The 22,323-nt window shown below is 53.7% G+C and overlaps 1 protein-coding gene across 1 annotated transcript in view; it reads right to left on the bottom strand.

Moving 5' to 3' along the window:
• slc35e1 (solute carrier family 35 member E1) overlaps nucleotides 1–18,409 on the bottom strand; it is a 70,213-nt gene extending 51,804 nt beyond the window's left edge. Inside the window, exon 1 of the mRNA XM_043720796.2 lies at nucleotides 18,034–18,409. Coding sequence (XP_043576731.1) covers nucleotides 18,034–18,394 — 361 coding nt within the window. The 5' untranslated portion in view covers nucleotides 18,395–18,409. The remainder of the gene's footprint in view (nucleotides 1–18,033) is intronic.
• Nucleotides 18,410–22,323: the final 3,914 nt, after the last annotated feature.

Below are 22,323 nucleotides of genomic sequence, written 5' to 3'. Positions count from 1 at the left end.
CTGCAGCATGTCTCAGAATATTTCATAGCCAATTAAGTATTGCTGAATCATAGTCCCTACTATTTGCAAGCAAACATAGCAGTCAAACTGTATGCATTAAATTTCACAAACAGCAATGACAGTCTGTGGTTTTGGCTGAGGGATGAATATCATAGAATTGCATATCTTTAAAGGACAGCAGGCCTTTCTGCTACTGATCAAGACACAAAAGAAATTCTTTGAATAATCATGTAGGGTGCACCTGAGCAGGAAAATAGGGATTTTGTTACAGCTTACTTAAAACATATCTGATAGGACAGTACTGATATGAATCTCTGATATAGTTATACAGTCAGAGATATACAACACAGAAACAGACCCTTCAGTTCAACTTGTCCATGCCGACCAAATACCCTAACCCAATCTAATCCCATTTGCTAGCACTTGGCTCATATCTCTCTAAACCCTCCCTATTCACATACCTATCCACATGCCTTTTAAATGCTCTAAGTGTACCAGTCTCCACTACTTTTTCTGGCAGCTCATTCCCACATGCACCACCCTCTGTGTGAAAAAATTGCCCTTAGGTCCCTTTTAGATCTTTCCCCTCTCACCCCAAACTGATGCCCTCTAGTTCTGGATTCCCCTACCCCATGGAAAAGACCTTGTCTATTTACCCTATCTGTGCCCTTCATGGTTTTATAAAGTTCGATAAGGTCACCCCTCAACCTCTGACACTCCAGGGAAAACAACAGCAGCCTATTCAGCCTCTCCCTGTAGTTCAAATCCTCCAACCCTGACAACATCCTTGTAAATTTTTTCTGAATCCTTTCAAGTTTCACAACATCCTTCCGATAGGAAGACAACCAGAATTACAAACAATATTCCAACAGTGGCCTAATTAATGTCCTGTACAGCCACAACATGATCGCCCACTCCTGTACTCAATACTCCGACCAATAAAAGAAAGCATACAAAATGCCTTTCTTCATTATCCTATTGAGCTGTGACTCTATCAGCCATTTTCATATTGAATAGTGGGGTAGGCTTGATGGAGCTTAGTGTCCGTTATTTTTTATTCATTTGTGGGATGCGGGCATTGCCGGCTGGCCAACATTTATTGCCTGCCCCTAGTTGCCCTTGAGAATGTGGTAGTGGTGAGCTGCTGTCTTGTACTATTGCAGTCCACCTGCTGTGGGTTGACCCACAATGTCATTAGGGTGGGAATTACAGGATATTGACCCCTCAACAGTGAAGTAACGGCAATATATTTCCAAGTCAGGATGGTGAGTGCTTGGAGGGGAACTTGAAGGTTGTGGCTTACCCGTATTTCTGCTGTTCTTGTCCTTCCAGATGGAAGTGGTCGTGGAATTGGAAGGTGCTGCCTGAGGATCTTTGGTGTTTCTGAAATATAATTTGGAGGTGCTGGTGTTGGACTGGGATATACAAAGTTAAAAAATCACACAACACCAGGTTATAGTGCAACAAGTTTATTTGGAAGCACTACCTTTTGGAGCGCTGCTCCTGCATCAGGTGGTTGTGAAGTATAAGATCATAAGACACAGAATTTATAGCAAAAGTTTACAGTGTGATGTAACTGAAATTATATATTGAAAAAGACCTGGATTGATTGTTAGGTCACTCATCTTTTAGAATGAACAGGCTAGTTTCAGTTGTTTCATACGTAAACGCAGAACTTTTTCAAAGTTACGTTCTCAAGTGAACTTTAAAAATTGTGTTATGTCGGTCCAGATAATGCATTGAAGATGAGAGGTGCCCTGTGTGAGACTGTCTGTGCTACAAGGTTCAGATACTCATGCGACCCAGTTAATGTTGTCTATCTCATACACTGTGGGCAAGGATGCCCTGAGGCATGGTACACTGGCGAGACCAACAGAGGCTATGGCAACGGATGAATGGACACCACACAACAATCAACATACAGGAGAGTTCCCTTCCAGTCAGAGAACACTTCAGCGGTCCGGGACATTTGACCTCAGACCTTTGGATGACCATCCTCAGAGGCAGACTTTGGGTCAGGCAACAAAACAAAGTGGCTGAGAGGAGGCTGATAGCCAAGGTTGAAACTTTATTGCTGGAACACCACAGCAGGTCAGGCAGCATCCAGGGAACAGGAGATTCGACGTTTCGGGCACAGGCCCTTCTTCAGGAATGAGCAGAGAGTGTTCAGCAGGAGAAGATAAAAGGTAGGGAGGAGGGACTTGGAGGAGGGGCGTTGGAAATGTGATAGGTGGAAAGAGGTCAAGGTGAGGGTGATAGGTCGGAGTAGGATGGAGGCGGAGAGGTCAAGAAGAAGACTGCAGGTCAGGAAGGCGGTGCCGGGCTGGAGGGATCCGGCTGAGACAAGGTGGGGGGAGGGGGGATGAAGAAACTGGTGAAGTCCAAGTTCATCCCCTGCGGTTGGAGGGTTCCCAGTCGGAAGATAAGACGCTCCTCCTCCGACCGTCGGGTTGTTGTGGTTTGGCGGTGGATGAGTCCAATGACCTGCATATCCTCGGTGGAGTGGGAGGGGGAGTTGAAATGCTGTGCTACAGGTTGGTTGGGTTGGTTCGTCCGGGTGGCCCAGAGGTGCTCTCTGAATCGCTCCGCAAGTAGGCGGCCTGTCTCCCCAATATAGAGGAGGCCACACCGGCTGCAGCGGATGCAGTAGATGATGTGGGTGGAGGTGCAGGTGAATCTGTGGCGGATATGGAAGTTTCCTTTGGGGCCTTGGAGAGAAGTGAGGGGGGAGGTGTGGGCGCAAGTGTTGCACCTCCTGTGGTTGCAAGGGAAGGTGCCGGGAGTGGAGGTTGGGTCGGTGGGGGGTGTGGATCTGACAAGGGAGTCGCGGAGGCAGTGGTCTCTACGGAAAGCTGATAGGGGAGGGGAGGGAAATATATCCTTGGTGCTGGGGTCTGTTTGGAGGTGGCGGAAGTGACGGCGGATGATGCGCTGTACATGGAGATTGGTGGGGTGGTAGGTGAGGACCAGTGGGGTTCTGTCCTGGTGGCGGTTGGAGGGGCGGGGCTCAAGGGCGGAGGAGCGGGAAGTGGAGGAGATGCGGTGGAGGGCACTGTCGACCACGTCGGGGGGGAAATTGCGGTCCTTGAAGAAGGAGGCCATCTGTGTTGTACGTATTTTGAACTGGTCCTCCTGGGAGCAGATGCGGCGGAGACGAAGGAATTGGGAGAATGGGATGGCGTTTTTACAGGGGGCAGGATGGGAGGAGGTGTAGTCCAGGTAGCTGTGGGAGTCGGTTGGTTTGTAGGAGATGTCCGTGTTGATTCGGTCGCCTGAGATAGAAACAGAAAGGTCTAGGAAGGGGAGGGAGGAGTCCGAGACTGTCCAGGTGAATTTGAGGTTGGGGTGGAAGGTGTTAGTGTAGTGGATGAACTGTTCAACCTCCTCGTGGGAGCACGAGGTAGCGCCGATACAGTCATCAATGTAGCGAAGGAAAAGATGGGGGGTGGGGCCAGTGTAGTTGCGGAAGATGGATTGTTCCACATACCCTACGAAGAGGCAGGCATAGCTGGGGCCCATGGCGACTCCTTTTGTTTGGAGAAAGTGGGAGGATTGGAAAGAAAAGTTGTTCAGGGTGAGGACCAGTTCGGTCAGTCGAAGGAGGGTGTCGGTGGAAGGGTACTGGGTGGTACGGCGGGAAAGGAAGAAGCGGAGTGCTTTGAGTCCTTCGTGATGGGGGATGGAGGTGTCCAGGGACTGGATGTCCATGGTGAAGATGAGGCGTTGGGGACCGGGGAAGCGGAAATCCTGGAGGAGGTGGAGGGCGTGGGTGGTGTCACGAACGTAGGTGGGGAGTTCTTGGACTAATGGGGACAGGACCGTGTCGAGGTATGCCAAGATGAATTCGGTTGGGCAGGAGCAGGCTGAGACGATGGGTCGTCCGGGGCAGTCAGGTTTGTGGATTTTGGGCAGGAGGTAGAAACGGGCGGTGCGGGGTTGTGGGACTATGAGGTTGGAGGCGGTGGATGGGAGGTCCCCTGAAGTGATGAGGTTATGGATGGTCTGGGAGATGATGGTTTGGTGGTGGGGGGTGGGGTCATGGTCAAGGGGACGGTAGGAGGAGGTATCTGCGAGCTGGCGTTTGGCCTCAGCGGTGTAAAGGTCAGTGCGCCAAACTACTACTGCGCCTCCCTTGTCAGCTGGTTTGATGGTGAGGTTGGGGTTGGAACGGAGGGAGTGGAGGGCTGCGCGTTCCGAGAGTGAGAGGTTGGAGTGGGTGGGAGGGGTGGGGGAGTTCAGGTAGCGGTTAATATCGCGGCGGCAGTTTGCTATGAAGAGGTCGAGGGCAGATAGGAGGCCAGCACGGGGTGTCCAGGTGGACGGGGTGTGTTGGAGGTGGGAGAAGGGGTCGTCAGAGGGTGGGCGAGAGTCTTGATTGAAGAAGAAGGCACGGAGGCGAAGGCGGCGGAAGAATTGTTCGATGTCACTCCGTGTATTGAATTCATTGACCCGAGAACGTGTGGGAACGAAGGTGAGACCTCTGCTGAGGCTGATAGCCAAGTTCGGTACCCATGGGGATGGCCTCAACCGGGATCTTGGGTTCACGTCACATTATATACACACACACAAACCCTCTTTCATACACTTTCACATTCACTCCCACACTCTAACGCACACATATTCCCTCTCAGACTTAAACCCCTTTACACTCACACACATATACACAGTCACTCTCTCACAGAGGCTCAATGTTCCCCACACACATATAAGTTTGTGGGGTGAATTTGTGCTTGCAGAATTACATTTTATTTTGCTCAAAAACTGCTTGAATCCATGTAAGATTCTGTAAGTCAGTTTTTTTAGATGAGAATCAGTCTGAACATTGTGGCACAGACAGTCTCACACAGGGCACCTCATACCTTCAATGCATTACCTGGGCTGAATTGACACAATTGTTAAAGTTCACTTGAGAGTGTAACTTTGAAAAAGTTCTGCAATTTACATATGAAAGAATTGAAACCAACTTGGTCATTCAAAAAGATGAGAGACCTAACAAACAATCCAGGTCTTTTTCAATATATAATTTCAGTTACATCACACTGTAAACTTTTGCTATAAATTCTGTCTCTTATGATCTTACACTCCACAACCACCTGATGAAGGAGCAGCACTCCAAAAGCTACTGCTTCCAAATAAACCTGTTGGACTATAACCTGGTGTTGTATGATTTTTAACTCTGAAACATAACAGCTTTATTTATTCTGACAATCTCCCACGCAAAACAAGAACACAGGGTCAGTATTCCTGTTTGCTATTTTAGCCATCCTGTTGTACAGTCTGACAAGAACAAACTGGAAGTACGAGTCTCCAAGGTTAAATAGCCAACTTGCTGTCTAAGCTAATTGAAGAATGGGTCACACTCATGGATTGCTGCAATGGCCTATCAAGAGTCAAGACTGAGGGTAAGAGTAAAACAAAGCAAGCTGATGTTGGAAGACAATGGCGAAATTAGAAAGTAATGCAGCATGGAGGACAGCAGTCTCCTCACCCAGCTCCTTGTTCCTCTTGTTGTCAGTCATAGCCAGGCATTTCGAGAGATGAATATGACAGAAAACCTGAAGAATCAAAACCTCAATGAAACTCGACACAGCTTTAGCTGCTCACCTCAGAAAGCTAAGGGGAACAACAGGTCACATTTCCTTTCAAGCAGCTGGCAATGTTTGTGGATAAAGAATGCCATTCAGCTTTACACCATCATTGTAACCCCAACACATAGCAAAGAGAACAGTCAACCTAACACATCTCTCATACCTGGGCACAGAAAGTGCAAACTTGCTGGACTATTTCAATGACATCTTAAAAGCACCTGGAATCCAAATGTGGAGCTCTCAACTTTATTGGTTGAGATGTCAGATAAAATAAAGCCGTTATATTTCAGACACAAAATCTTCAGGCAGCACTTTCCAATCCCATGACCACTTCCATCTAGAAGGACAAGGACAGCAGAAATACAGGAACACCACAACCTTCAAGTTCCCTTCCAAGCACTCATCATCCTGACTTGGAAATATATCGCCGTTACTTCACTGTTGCTGGGTCAACAGAGTTATAGAGATGTACAGCATGAAAACAGACTCTTCAGTTCAACCCATCCATGCCAACCAGATATCCTAACCATATCTAGTCCCACCTGCCAGCACCCAGCTCACATCCCTCCAAACCCTTCCTATTCATATACCCATCCAGATGCCTTTTAAATGTTGCAATTGTACCTGTCTCCACCACTTCCTCTGGCAGCTCATTCCATACATGTACCACTCTGTGTGAAAAAGTTGCCCCTTAGTTCTCTTTTATATCTTTCCCCTCTCATCTCAACCTTTGCCCTCTAGTTCTGGATTCCCCCCACTCCAGGAAAAAGAGAGTCTTGGAATTCCCACCCTAGTGACATTGTGGGTCAACCCACAGCAGGTGGACTGCAGTAGTACAAGGCGGCAGCTCACCAGCACTACCTTCTCAAGGGCAACTAGGGGCAAGCAATAAATGTTGGCCAACCAGCAATGCCCACATCCCACAAATGAATAAAAAATAATGAACACTAATATGCTATTAAGCTCCATTAAGCCTGCCCCACTATTCAATATGATTGTGGCTGATTGAACACTTTTCATCAAGTGTATGCAACTGGCAGTCTGTTTGCTACATTAAACATACTCAAAGACAGTTTTCACAGTCTTCTATGCTAGAGAATTCCAAATTCTCACAATTCTGAGTATATTAATTACTTCATATCTCAGCCCTAAATGGCATTGCTGATATTTTTAAATCGTGCCTGGTTCTAGATTTCCAATGGGGAAAATCTTAACTGGTTCTAAAATTCTGTTTAAGAATTTTAGTTTCAGTGACATAACCTCTCATTCTTTAAAACTCTAGAGAATACAAACACAGTTTGTCAAATTGTCTCACCAGGACAGTCCCACCATCCAAGGAACAAGTCATATGAATTTTGGTGCACTCCCCCATTGCAATAACATTTTTCTTAAGATCAAGGAACCAAAACTGCACGTTCTAGATACACTGTCTAACTAATCTCACATGCAAGTGAAGCAAGACTTCAATATTTCTGTATTCACATTTTCTTGTAATAAAGGCTAACATTCTGTTAACCTTCCGAATAACTTGCTGCACCTGCATGTTAGCCTTAAGTGACTTATCGACAAGGTCACCTCGGTCCCTAATCTACACTTTCCAAACTATCACCATATAAGAAATACTCTGCAGACCTCTTTCTCCTACCTCAGTGGATAACCTCACATTTTTCAACGTCATATTCCATGTGCCATGTTCTTAGTGCATGCACTATGTCTGACCAAGTACTGATCCTTGTGATTGCCCATTACATAACCTGCCAATGTCAGAATGACCCATTTATTCCTCCTGATTTCTGTCTAGTAGCCAATCATTAATCCATGCCAGTAAACCATTACCCATGCTTGAAAATCTAAGTATTCTATGCCCACCTGCTGTTCCTTTATTAGTGTTGTTTGTAACATCTTACAAAAATCCAACCAGTTTGTCAAATATAATTTCACATTTATAAATCAATGCTGACTATGACCAATCAGTTTATCCCATCCTCTACAATACATTCCAGCAGTGATGGAAATGTGTTGCTGGAAAAGCGCAGCAGGTCAGGCAGCATCTAGGGAACAGGAGAATCGACGTTTCGGGCATTAGCCTTCCTGAAGAAGGGCTAATGCCCGAAACGTCGATTCTCCTGTTCCCTAGATGCTGCCTGACCTGCTGCGCTTTTCCAGCAACACATTTCCATCTCTGATCTCCAGCATCTGCAGACCTCACTTTCTCCTCAAAGATTCCAGCAGTGATGTAAGGCTAACAGGTCTGTAGTTCCAAGTTCTCACCCTTCTGAAATAGTGGGGTGACATTGTTACCTTCCATTCACAGGAATCATCCTAGATCTACAGAATGTTTGAAGCCTAATGCATCAAATATCTCTATGGCCAATTACTCTAACATGTGTAACATCTTTTGCTGATTTATCAACTTTTAGCCCCATTAATTTCTCTGGTGATTCTCCGTACTAACAAGAACTACCTTAAACTACTTAGGTCTCTCTCTCGAGCCACTTGGATCTTTAGTTCTCCCTCCCCCCTCTGGTTCCCCACCACTGCCCCCCTAATTGTCCCCCCTCCCCTCTCTCATTCTCCACCCGCAATTAACTTAATTACTTCTCACTCACCGGTCTCGTGCTGTCATCTCCCATAGACAGCTCCATCCACCCAACTCACAGCTCTGTTCCCCCCCCCACCTCCCCCACTCCCAGCTCCGTTCCTCCCCCACTCCCAGCTCCGTCTTCCCCCCCCTCCCCCAATACCCCCCCCACTCCCAGCTCCGTCCCTCCCTCCCCACTCTTAACTCTGCTCTCCCCCACTCCTAGCTCTGTTCCCCCCCACCACTACTCCCCGCATTCTCAGTTCCGTTCCCCCCCCCACTCCCAGCTCTGTTCACCCCCCACCACTACTCCCCGCACTCTCAGCTCCTTCCCGCCCCCCACCCCCAGCTCCGTCTCCCCCTTCAATCTCAGCTCCGCCCTCCCCCCACAATACCCCCCCACTCTCAGCTCCGTTCCCCCCCAATACCCCCCACTCTCAGCACCGTCCTGCCCCCACTACTCTCCCACTCTCAGCTCCGTCCCCACCCCAGTACACCCCACTCTCAGCTCCGTCTCCCCCCCCCAACTACTCCCCCCACTCTCAGCTCCGTCCCCACCCCCCCCAACTACTCCCCCCACTCTCAGCTCCGTCCCCACCCCCCCCAACTACTCCCCCAACTCTCAGCTCCGTACACACCCCCCTCAACTACTCCCCCCACTCTCAGCTCCGTCCCCACCCCCCCCAACTACTCCCCCCACTCTCAGCTCCGTACACACCCCCCTCAACTACTCCCCCCACACTCAGCTCCGTCCCCACCCCCCCCAACTACTCCCCCCACACTCAGCTCCGTCCCCACCCCCCCCAACAACTCCCCCCACACTCAGCTCCGTCCCCACCCCCCCCAATTACTCCCCCCACTCTCAGCTCCGTCCCTCCCTCCCCAACCACTCCCCCCACTCTCAGCTCCGTCCTCACCCCCAACTACTCCCCCCACTGTCAGCTCCGTCCCCACCCCCAATTACTCCCCCCCACTAACCCCGCCACACTCAGCTCCGTTCCGCCCCCCCACTATCCCCCCCCACCCTCAGCTCCGCCCCCCCTCGCTACCCCCCGCCACCCTCAGCTCCGTCCCCCCTCGCTCCCCCCAGCTCCGTCCCCCCCTCGCTGCCCCCCCCACCCTCAGCTCCCTGCCCCCCCGCACCCCTTCCCACCCTCCGCTCCCTGTCCCCCCCTGCTCCCCTCCCTTCGCTCCCTGTCCCCCCCGCTCCCCTCCCCACCCTTCGCTCCCTGTCCCCCCCGCTCCCCTCCCCACGCTTCGCTCCCTGTCCCCCCCCGCTCCCCTCCCCACCCTCAGTTCCCTGACCCCCTGCTCCCTTCCCCGTCCACCCCCGCTCTCCTCCCCACCCTCAGCTCCCTGTCCCCCCCCCACCCTCCGCTCCCTGTCCCCCTCGCTCCCCTCCCCACCCTGTCCCCACCCCGGCTCCCCGTCCCCCCCCTCCCCTCCCTGTCCCCCCCACTCTCCGCTCCCTGACCCCCCCACTCTCCGCTCCCTGACCCCCCCCACTCTCCGCTCCCTGTCCCTCCCCACTACCCTCCCCACTCTCAGCTCCGTGTCCCCCCCCACTACCCTCCCCACTCTCAGCTCCGTGTCCCCCCCCACTACCCTCCCCACTCTCAGCTCCGTGTCCCCCCCCACTACCCTCCCCACTCTCAGCTCCGTGTCCCCCCCACTACCCTCCCCACTCTCAGCTCCGTGTCCCCCCCCACTACCCTCCCCACTCTCAGCTCCGTGTCCCCCCCCACTACCCTCCCCACTCTCAGCTCCGTGTCCCCCCCCACTACCCTCCCCACTCTCAGCTCCGTGTCCCCCCCCACTACCCTCCCCACTCTCAGCTCCGTGTCCCCCCCCACTACCCTCCCCACTCTCAGCTCCGTGTCCCCCCCCACTACCCTCCCCACTCTCAGCTCCGTGTCCCCCCCACTACCCTCCCCACTCTCAGCTCCGTGTCCCCCCCACTACCCTCCCCACTCTCAGCTCCGTGTCCCCCCCACTACCCTCCCCACTCTCAGCTCCGTGTCCCCCCCACTACCCTCCCCACTCTCAGCTCCGTGTCCCCCCCACTACCCTCCCCACTCTCAGCTCCGTGTCCCCCCCACTACCCTCCCCACTCTCAGCTCCGTGTCCCCCCCACTACCCTCCCCACTCTCAGCTCCGTGTCCCCCCCACTACCCTCCCCACTCTCAGCTCCGTGTCCCCCCCACTACCCTCCCCACTCTCAGCTCCGTGTCCCCCCCACTACCCTCCCCACTCTCAGCTCCGTGTCCCCCCCACTACCCTCCCCACTCTCAGCTCCGTGTCCCCCCCACTACCCTCCCCACTCTCAGCTCCGTGTCCCCCCCACTACCCTCCCCACTCTCAGCTCCGTGTCCCCCCCACTACCCTCCCCACTCTCAGCTCCGTGTCCCCCCCACTACCCTCCCCACTCTCAGCTCCGTGTCCCCCCCACTACCCTCCCCACTCTCAGCTCCGTGTCCCCCCCACTACCCTCCCCACTCTCAGCTCCGTGTCCCCCCCACTACCCTCCCCACTCTCAGCTCCGTGTCCCCCCCACTACCCTCCCCACTCTCAGCTCCGTGTCCCCCCCACTACCCTCCCCACTCTCAGCTCCGTGCCCCCCTCAATAACCCCCAATCTCAGCTCCGTTCCCTCCCCCAATAACCCCCAATCTCAGCTCCGTTCCCTCCCCCAATAACCTCCAATCTCAGCTCCGTTCACCCCCCTCAATACCCCCCCACTCTCAGCTCCATTCCTCCCGCAATACCCCCCCACTCTCAGCTCCGTTCCCCCCGCAATACCCCCCCACTCTCAGCTCCGTTCCCCCAATAACCCCCACACAGCACCGTTCCCCCCACAATACCCCCCCACTCAGCTCCGTTCCCCCTACAATACCCCCTCACTCTCAGCTCTGTCCTCCCCCGTTACCCCTCCCATTCAGCTCAGTCCCACCCCGCTACCCCTCCCACTCTGCTCCGCCCCCACACTACTCCCCCCCCACTCAGGCTCCACCCCCCCACTCAGCTCCGCCCCCACAGGCTCCACCCCCCACTCAGCTCCGCCCCCACTCAGGCTCCGCCCCCCCCCACTCAGGCTCCGCCCCCCCCACTCAGCTCTGCCCCCCCCCACTCAGGTTCCGCCCCCCACTCAGCTCCGCCCCCACACTACCCCCCCACTCAGGCTCCACCCCCCACTCAGCTCCGCCCCCACACTACCCCCCCCACTCAGGCTCCACCCCCCCACTAGGCTCCACCCCCCCACTACTCCCCCCACTCTCAGCTCCGCGCCCCCACTACTCCCCCCACTCTCAGCTCCGCGCCCCCACTACTCCCCCCACTCTCAGCTCCGCGCCCCCACTACTCCCCCCACTCTCAGCTCCGCGCCCCCACTACTCCCCCCACTCTCAGCTCCGCGCCCCCACTACTCCCCCCACTCTCAGCTCCGCGCCCCCACTACTCCCCCCACTCTCAGCTCCGCGCCCCCACTACTCCCCCCACTCTCAGCTCCGCGCCCCCACTACTCCCCCCACTCTCAGCTCCGCGCCCCCACTACTCCCCCCACTCTCAGCTCCGCGCCCCCACTACTCCCCCCACTCTCAGCTCCGCGCCCCCACTACTCCCCCCACTCTCAGCTCCGCGCCCCCACTACTCCCCCCCCCCCCACTCTCAGCTCCGTTCCCCCCACTACTACCCCCCCCACTCTCAGCTCCGTTCCCCCCCACGCTCAGCTCAGTTCCCCCGAATACCCCCAACTCTCAGCTCCGTTCCCCCGAATACCCCCCCACAGCTCCATTCGCCCCAATTCCCCCCCACTCTCAGCTCCATTCGCCCCGATACCCCCCCCCACTCTCAGCTCCGTTCCCCCCAATACCCCCCCACACAGCTCCGTTTCTCCCCAATACCCCCCACACTCAGCTCCGTTCTCCCCCTCATACCACCCACTCTCAGCTCCGTTCCTCCCCAATACCCCCCCACTCACAGCTCCGATCCCCCCCAATACTCCCCCACTCTCAGATCTGATCCCCCCAATACCCCCCACTCTCAGATCCGATCCCCCCCCAATACACCCTCCCCTCTCAACTCCATTTCCCCCCAATACCCCCACTCAGCTGTTTCCCCCAAATCTCGCCCCACTCTCAGCTCCGTTTCCCCGAATAACCCCCCCCACTCTCAGCTCCGTTTCCCCCAATACCCCCCCCACTCTCAGCTCCGTTTCCCCCCAATACCCCCACTCTCAGCTCCATTTCCCCCAATTCCCCCCCCCCCCCCACTCTCAGCTCCATTTCCCCCACTACCCCCCACTCTCAGCTCCGCTCTCCCCAATACCCGCCCACTCTCAGTTCCGTTCCCCCCCAATACTCCCCCACTCACAGCTCTGACCCCCCCAATACTCACTCACTCTCAGATCTGATTTCCCCCCCCCCAATAACCCCCCACTCTCAGATCCGATCACCCCCAATATCCCCCCCCACTCTCAGCTCCGATCACCCCCAATACCCCCCCACTCTCAGCTCCGTTTCCCCAATACCCCCCCCCACTCTCAGCTCCGTTTCCCCCAATACCCCTCCACTCAGCTCCGTTTCCTCCAATACCTCCCCCACTCTCAGCTCTGTACTCCCCCGCTACCCCTCCCACTCTCAGCTCCGTTCCCCCCAATACCCTCCCCACTCTTAGCTCTGTTTCCCTCAATACTCCCCCCACTCTCAGCTGCGTTCTCCTCAATACCAGCCCACTCTCAGCTCCGTTTCCCCCAATACCCCCCACTCTCAGCTCTGTTTCCCCCAATACCCCCCCGACTCTCAGCTCCGTTTCCCCCAATACCCGCCCACTCTCAGCTCCGTTTCCCCCAATACCCGCCCACTCTCAGCTCCGTTCTCCCCAATACCTGCCCACTCTCAGCTCCGTTCTCCCCAATACCCGCCCACTCTCAGCTCCGTTCCCCCCATACCCGCCCACTCTCAGCTCCGTTTCCACCACTACCCCCCACTATCAGCTTCGTTTCCCCAATACTCCCCACTCTCAGCTGTTTCCCCCACTACCCACCACTCCCAGCTCCGTTCTCCCCAATACCCGCCCACTCTCAGCGCCGTTTCCCCCAATACCCGCCCACTCTCAGCTCCGTTTCCCCCAATACCCGCCCCACTCTCAGCTCCGTTCTCCCCAATACCTGCCCACTCTCAGCTCCGTTCTCCCCAATACCCGCCCACTCTCAGCTCCGTTTCCCCTAATACCCGCCCACTCTCAGCTCCGTTCTCCCCAATACCCGCCCACTCTCAGCTCCGTTTCCCCCAATACCTGCCCACTCTCAGCTCTGTTTCCCCCAATACCCGCCCACTCTCAGCGCCGTTTCCCCCAATACCCGCCCACTCTCAGCGCCGTTTCCCCCAATACCCGCCCACTCTCAGCTCCGTTTCCCCCAATACCCGCCCCACTCAGCTCCGTTCTCCCCAATACCCGCCCCACTCTCAGCTCCGTTCTCCCCAATACCCGCCCACTCTCAGCTCCGTTCTCCCCAATACCCCCACTCTCAGCTCCGTTTCCCCCAAATCCCCCCCCCCCACTCTCAGCTCCGTTTCCCCCAAATCCCCCCCCACTCTCAGCTCCGTTTCCCCCAAATCCCCCCCCACTCTCAGCTCCGTTCCCCCCAATAACCGTCCACTATCAGCTCCGTTTCCCCCAATACTCGCCCACAGCTCCGTACCCCCACTCTCAGCTCCGTTCCCCCAATACCCCCCACTCTCAGCTCTGTTCCCCCAATACCCCCCACTCTCAGCTCCGTTCCCCCCAATACCCGCCCCCACTCAGCTCCGATTCCCCCAATACCCGCCCACTCTCAGCTCCGTACCCGCCACTACCCCTCCACTCTCAGCTCTGATCCCCCCCCAATACTCCCCCACTCTCAGATCTGATCCCCCCCCCAATAACCCCCCACTCTCAGATCCGTTCTCCCCTATACCCACTCCACTCTCAGCTCCGTTCCCCCCAATACTCCCCCACTCTCAGCTCCGTTCCCCCCCAATACCCCCCCACTCTCAGCTCCGTTCCCCCCCAATACCCCCCCCACTCTCAGCTCCGTTCCCCCCCAATACCCCCCCCACTCTCAGCTCCATTTCCCTCACTACCCCCCGCACTCTCAGCTCCATTTCCCCAAATACCCCCCCCACTCTCAGCTCCGTTTCCCCCAATACCCCCCCACTCTAAGCTCCGCTTCCCCCAATACCCTCCCCACTCTCAGCTCCGTTTCCCCCAATACCCGCCCACAGCTCCGTACCCCCCACTCTCAGTTCCGTTCCCCCAATACCCTCCCCACTCTCAGCTCCGTTCTCCCCAATACCCCCCCCACTCTCAGCTCCGTTTCCCCCAATACCCCCCACTCTCAGCTCTGTTTCCCCCAATACCCCCCCACTCTCAGCTCCGTTCTCCCCAATACCTGCCCACTCTCAGCTCTGTTCTCCCCAATACCCGCCCCCACTCTCAGCTCCATTTCCCTCACTACCCCCCGCACTCTCAGCTCCATTTCCCCGAATACCCCCCCCACTCAGCTCCGCTTCCCCCAATACCCTCCCCACTCTCAGCTCCGTTTCCCCCAATACCCGCCCACAGCTCCGTACCCCCCACTCTCAGCTCCGTTCCCACAATACCCCCCACTCTCAGCTCTGTTCCCTCAATACCCTCCCCACTCTCAGCTCCGTTCTCCCCAATACCCGTCCACAGCTCTGTTTCCCCTAATACCCCCCCACTCTCAGCTCCGTTCTCCCCAATACCTGCCCACTCTCAGCTCTGTTCCCCCCAATAGCCGCCCACTCTCAGCTCCGTTCCCCACACTTCTCACCTCCATTCGCCCCAAAATCCCCCCCCCACTCTCAGCTCCGTTCCCCACACTTCTCACCTCCATTCGCCCCAAAATCCCCCCCCCCACTCTCAGCTCCGTTCACCCCAATACCCACCCACTCGCAGCTCCGATCCACTCACTACACCCCACTCTCAGCTCCGTTCCCCCCAATACACCCCATTATCAGCTCCGTTTCCCCCAAACCCCCCCCCCCCACTCTCAGCTGCGTTCCCCCCAATACCCGCCCACTCTCAGCTCCGTTCTCCCCAATACCCGCCCATTCTCAGCTCCGTTCTCCCCAATACCACCCCACTCTCAGCTCCGTTTCCCCCAATAGCCCCCCCACTCTCAGCTCCGGTTCCCCCAATAGCCCCCCCACTCTCAGCTCCGTTTCCCCCAATATCCACCCCCCCCCCACTCTCAGCTCCGTTTCCCCCAATAGCCCCCCCACTCTCAGCTCCGTTTCCCCCAATAGCCCCCCCACTCTCAGCTCCGTTTGCCCCAATATCCCCCCACTCTCAGCTCCGTTCTCCCCAATACCCCCCACTCCCAGCTCCGATTCCCCCAATATCCCCCCACTCTCAGCTCCGTTCCCCCCAATATCCCCCACTCTCAGCTCCTTTCCCCCCAATACCCCCACTCTCAGCTCCGTTCTCCCCAATACCCCCCACTCTCAGCTCCGATTCCCCCAATACCCCCCCCCCCCACTCTCAGCTCCGTTCTCCCTAATACCCCCCACTCTCAGCTCCGATTCCCCCAATACCCCCCACTCTCAGCTCCGTTCTCCCCAATACCCCCCACTCTCAGCACCGTTTCCCCCAATACCCCCCACTCTCAGCTCCATTCTCCCCAATACACCCCCACTCTCAGCTCCGATTCCCCCAATACCCCCCACTCTCAGCTCCGATTCCCCCAATACCCCCCACTCTCAGCTCCGATTCCCCCAATACCCCCCACTCTCAGCTCCGATTCCCCCAATACCCCCCACTCTCAGCTCCGTTTCCCCCAATTACCCCCCCCACTCTCAGCTCCGATTCCCCCAATACCCCCCACTCTCAGCTCCGTTTCCTCCAATACCCCCCACTCTCAGCTCCGTTTCCTCCAATACCCCCCACTCTCAGCTCCGTTTCCCCCAATACCCCCCACTCTCAGCTCCGTTCTCCCCAATACCCCCCCACTCAGCTCCGATTCCAATACCCCCCACTCTCAGCTCCGATTCCCCCAACACCCCTCCACTCTCAGCTCCGTTCCCCCCAATACCCCTCCCACTCTCAGCTCAGTTTCCCCCAAATGCCCACCCACTCTCAGCTCCGTTCCCCCCAGTACCCCCCCCACTCTCAGCTCCGTTTCCCCCAATGCCCCCCACTCTCAGCTCCGATTCCCCCAATACCCCCCCCACACTCAGCTCTGATTCCCCCAATACCCCCCCCACACTCAGCTCCGTTCTCCCCAATACCCCCCCCACACTCAGCTCCGTTCTCCCCAATACCCCCCACTCTCAGCTCTGATTCCCCCAATATCCCCCCCCCACTCTCAGCTCCATTTCCCCCAATACCCCCCACTCTCAGCTCTGATTCCCCCAATATCCCCCCACTCTCAGCTCCGTTCCCCCCAATACCCCCCACTCTCAGCTCTGATTCCCCCAATATCCCCCCACTCTCAGCTCCGTTCCCCCCAATACCCCCCACTCTCAGCTCCTTTCCCCCCAATACCCCCCACTCTCAGCTCCTTTCCCCCCAATACCCCCCCACTCTCAGCTCCTTTCCCCCCAATACCCCCCACTCTCAGCTCCTTTCCCCCCAATACCCCCCACTCTCAGCTCCTTTCCCCCCAATACCCCCACTCTCAGCTCCGTTCTCCCCAATACCCCCCACTCTCAGCTCCGATTCCCCCAATACGCCCCCCACTCTCAGCTCCGATTCTCCCAATACCCCCCACTCTCAGCTCCGTTCTCCCCAATACCCCCCACTCTCAGCTCCGTTCCCCCCAATAGCCCCCACTCTCAGCTCCGTTCCCCCCAATAGCCCCCACTCTCAGCTCCGTTCCCCCCAATAGCCCCCACTCTCAGCTCCGTTCTCCCCAATAGCCCCCACTCTCAGCTCCGTTCCCCCCAATAGCCCCCACTCTCAGCTCCGTTCCCCCCAATACCCCCCACTCTCAGCTCCTTTCCCCCCAATAGCCCCCACTCTCAGCTCCTTTCCCCCCAATACCCCCCACTCTCAGCTCCGATTCCCCCAATACCCCCCACTCTCAGCTCCGTTCTCCCCAATACCCCCCACTCTCAGCACCGTTTCCCCCAATACCCCCCACTCTCAGCACCGTTTCCCCCAATACCCCCCACTCTCAGCACCGTTTCCCCCAATACCCCCCACTCTCAGCACCGTTTCCCCCAATACCCCCCACTCTCAGCACCGTTTCCCCCAATACCCCCCACTCTCAGCACCGTTTCCCCCAATACCCCCCACTCTCAGCACCGTTTCCCCCAATACCCCCCACTCTCAGCTCCATTCTCCCCAATACTCCCCACTCTCAGCTCCATTCTCCCCAATACTCCCCACTCTCAGCTCCATTCTCCCCAATACTCCCCACTCTCAGCTCTGTTCTCCCCAATACCCCCCACTCTCAGCACCGTTTCCCCCAATACCCCCCACTCTCAGCACCGTTTCCCCCAATACCCCCCACTCTCAGCTCCATTCTCCCCAATACTCCCCACTCTCAGCTCTGTTCTCCCCAATACCCCCCACTCTCAGCACCGTTTCCCCCAATACCCCCCACTCTCAGCACCGTTTCCCCCAATACCCCCCACTCTCAGCTCCATTCTCCCCAATACTCCCCACTCTCAGCACCGTTTCCCCCAATACCCCCCACTCTCAGCACCGTTTCCCCCAATACCCCCCACTCTCAGCTCTGTTCTCCCCAATACCCCCCACTCTCAGCTCCGTTCTCCCTAATCCCCCCCCCACTCAGCTCCGTTCCCCCCACAAACCCTCACTCACCCCGCACCCTAACCGCTCACCCCTCCCCCTCTGCTCCTACCCGTGTGCGCGTACGAGACGGGCACTTTCCAGATGCTGACGTGCGCGGACACCGAGGCGAAGTATTTGCCGAAGGCGAGGGGCAGCAGGAGGCGGCTGAAGTATCGCGGCGGCAGCTCCCCGGCCGGGGCGACGTTCCAGGCGCGGAGCAACGGCGGCATGAACAGGCAGATGGACAGGATGTGGAACAGGGAGACGGTGACCGGGTACGGGAACCGGTTCAGGATGACTTTGTTGATGACATTGCCGCCCGAGCTCACGGTGTACCAACACAGGCAGAGAATGAAGACCCGCAAACCGTCCCTCACCACCGACTGCCCCCGCTCCGCCATCTTGGCCTCAGCGCCAGCCAGCGGCGCCATGCCGTCACCACGCTGAGGGGCGGGGCCCATCCTTAATATTCATACAGATCGATTAATATTCATATTGCCTGATTAATATTCATTTGACCAAATTTAAAAATCACACAACACCAGGTTATGGTCCAGAGTGTGTTGCGGGAAAAACACAGCAGGTCAGTTAGCATCCGAGGAGCAGGAGAATGGACCTTTCGGGCAAAAGCCCTTCATCAGGAAACTAACACCAGGTTATAGTCCAACAGGTCTATTTGGAAGCACTAGCTTTCTGAGGGCTGCTTGTTTATCAGGTGGTGGAGCAGGACCAGAAGACAAAGAATTTATAGCAAAAGATCACGGTGATACAATGAAGAATTGAACAAATCTAGATTGTTAAGTCTTTCATCTTTTAGAACAGATTTGCTGGTTTCGGTTCTTTAATATGTAAATCCCAAAACTTGTATTAAGTCACATTCTTGAGATAATTTAAGGTTTATAACAAAAGGTACATTTCTGCCTTAAAGGTGTGAGGTTAGAGTCTGTTTGTATTCCAAACAGGTTCTATTTTCAAAGTGGAATTTACAAATATTAAATAGATTGACTGCCTTAATTAACTACATGCAGGTTCTGCAATTTTGAGCAAAATAGAAGAATGTATCTGCAAATATAATTCTGCAAATACAAATTCACTTGGTACAAATTTACTCCATTCTATAATCAACAAACTCTCCAGCCATTTAAAAGAGGGCATTTCTCAGTTGTTTGATGCAACAATGAACATCGGCTGGGGAGATGTCTCACATTTACGCTAATATTATAGTGTTTAAGGTGTGTACTGTACCTTGAAGAGAAAGTGAATGCTGTTTTGCACAGAGAGATACAAGGACCTGTCATTTACCTAACTAGCAATCTCAGCATGTACTGGAGAATTGAAATATGTAACATTTAGCTGTGAAATGGATACCAGAATTTTGGTTGCTCTTTTGACAACAATTCGAATTTAGCCAATCAGTTTAAATTATGCCCCAGGATGCTAAAACCCAATCGAGTCTGAAGTTATTGTTTTTGCCAACCTTGAACCAATGAGACAATCTGATGCTTAGGGTAGTTAAAAAAAGGCATTTTGAAAGTATGAGAGTAAATAGCATAGAGAGAGACTGCCATTCAAAACACCTTTGCAGCAAAAGACAGATAGCGAGTCAGGGAGATTTTCAGCGGAAAGGAGGAGGACACCAGAGACAACAGCCACTGTGTTGTGTTGAAATTAAGTTGATGTAATTTCATTATGGGTTTTTATTGGAACAGTATATTATAGAGTTGGAGGGAAATAATAAGTTGTTAAGAGAAAAGGGGACTCAGTTGTTAATAGCTGTTGTTTAATGCTCACTTTTAGAGTTAAAGAATAAATTGATATTATTTTCTTTAAATAGTAGAATCTGGAAGTTCTCGGTCACTCATACTTTAACAGACTATGAGGTGAGGTGAGCTTTTCTGTGTGTGAGGTTGAATTACTAGAAGGGTTCACTGCCAAGTCGTAATACTAATAAGCCACCGAAGGAGCCATAGGTGTAGAAGTTTGATGCCATTATGATTTTCAAAGGCAATTGCATTGGGTTTCCTTCAGGGGACATGGGTCAGTTGATAGCCTCCTGAGATATCCAGTCAAGTGTAGTTTCTCTGGCATTTGCAGACAGTTGAGGCGAGACACATAGACTCTTGAATGAGGCCGATACTGGTTGGCTCACTACTGATCATTCTCAGCATCCGGTCCACCCACTATTTAAGCCCTTTCTGCCAGTTTCAGGTTTGGACCACTTCCACATGTTAACATTTTGAATTAGAAGTACAAAGCTATTCAATCCCTCAAGTCTGCTCAGACATTCACCAAGATCATGGCTGATCCGATTGTAAACTTAAATCTGCATTCTCAGCTCGTGCTGCCAACTGTTCGTGCAATTGCTTAACAAGGATCTATCTACCACAATCTTAAAAATACTCAAGGATGCTTCTTCTTTTCAGGAAGGGCTCCAAAGAATCATGAAGTCAAAAAAACAAAAATCACCTCATTTCTTTAAGTGGGCAACCTCTAATTTTTAAGCAGTGACCGCCTCCTTTGCCTGAGGCTCTGGGGTCATTGGGTGCACAAGACCCATGTTGCCTCCAAAAGCTGAACATATTGTCAGGACTCTGACAAGAGTGAGACTTCCACTACCTTCCCAACCTTCAATTAAAAACCTGGGAACAAAGTAGCCCAGTTGCCTTTTTAACATTTGTAGCCAACTATAGGTCATTCTGCCATAATGTGTTTTTGTCAATACGAATTCGCTGTAACGTGATCGATGAACTGGGAACGCTGTTTCTAAAATGCAAACTTTCAAAATGTGTGGTGGCTGTAATGTAATTACATTGCCTACACTTTAAACGCTGTTTCTAAAGCATGATTTTTCTATAAAGTGGTGTTGCACAAGAATGCAACCAATGCAATATAGAAGAACAAACTGTAGATCTCCATTTTCAAACAACATTCATACCCATCCCTGATTCTGTCTAGCCCCACCTCCTCCATTGCTCCCGACCCTTCCTTCCAGCTACCAACTGGATTCATTCCTCCCAACAACCAATCAGGTCGTACCTACCACCTATCACTGCCCCACCATCTCTTTCCTCTCCCTGCATCGCCCCCCCAATTAATCTGCAGCTCCTCCTAACCCTTCAGTAATCACCGTGTTAAAAATATACCCAATTGAATTGCTGTGTTTTCCCAAGTTTGAGGCTTTTATGTTTGTTTCCACTGAAGCACCACATCACTTCCATTTTTGAAGGAGGGTTATACCAGAAATGTTGACTTCTCCACCTCCTGATGCTGCCTGGCTTACTGTGTTCTTCCAGCCTCCAGCTTGTCTACTTTGGATTCCAGCATCTGCAGTCTTTTTGGCCTCAGTGAGTTCACTCCCAACCTCCCCAGAACAATATTCATCGATCCCATTATGACCTTTAGCCTCCTCAGTGATTGTTCGTAGCCTCTTCTCCCCTCTTGAGTTGTGGCAGGTGGCCTCCAAATGCTTCACCAATGGGTTAAAATTATTCTTTAGAAACTCAATTGGCAGTGAGTGACAGGGTGGAAAATGTTGGGGGTGGAGGTAGCTAGAAAGAGAAGTGGAGAATAAGAAAGAGGAGGGAAAATCCTATCATCTCTACTCTGACTGACAGTGACAGTGACAACTGGTTTCTTTCTATGACTATTCTATATTCCTGCTCATGGGTTAAATGTGTCTGAAGTTCCTGGACAGTACAGTCAGCTGGTTTGCCACATTTTTGGGATATGTTTCCAACTTAAGATACTGAGACTCAGAATTCCTGAGCTAGAGTTCAAGTTCCAAATACTTGGACTCATCCTGCAGGGGAGGAATTTCTGTATGGTGGAGGGCAGACTTAGTGTCTCATAAACTTGACTGAGTTTTTTTTCGGAAATAACCAGGAAGATTGGATGAGAGCAGCACAATAGGCATTGTTTACTTGGACTTTAGTAAAATCTTTGACAAGGTTCCACGTGATATGATCTAACTTTACTAATTAGTCTATCAGATTCAGGATGAGCCTGGCAAATGGATACAAAATTGGCTTAATGGCAGAAGACAGAGAATGATGCTTGAGGGCAGCTTTTCAGACTGGAGGCCTTTGATGAGCAGTATTCCACAGGGATTAATATGGGGTCCACTTTTGTTTGTCATTTATACAATGACATAGATTAAAATATAGAAGGCATGGTTAGTAAGTTTGCAGATGATATCAAAATGTTCAGAACAGATTTACCAGGATATTGCCAGGAATGGAGAATTTGAGTTAGGAGGAGAGGCTAGATAGTCTGGGACTTCTTTCACTGGAGTGTAGGAGGTTGAGGGGTGACTTTATAAAGGTTTATAAAATAATGAGAGGTATGGATAAGGTGAATAGCA

This window comes from Chiloscyllium plagiosum, unplaced genomic scaffold, assembly GCF_037043375.1.
Source record: "Chiloscyllium plagiosum isolate Xiang-an unplaced genomic scaffold, Cpla_swu_hap1 HiC_scaffold_28, whole genome shotgun sequence".
In the NCBI taxonomy this organism is placed as follows: domain Eukaryota; kingdom Metazoa; phylum Chordata; class Chondrichthyes; order Orectolobiformes; family Hemiscylliidae; genus Chiloscyllium; species Chiloscyllium plagiosum.
The sequence above is the reverse complement of the archived record's forward strand: the minus strand, read 5'-3'. Positions and strand labels throughout refer to the sequence as shown.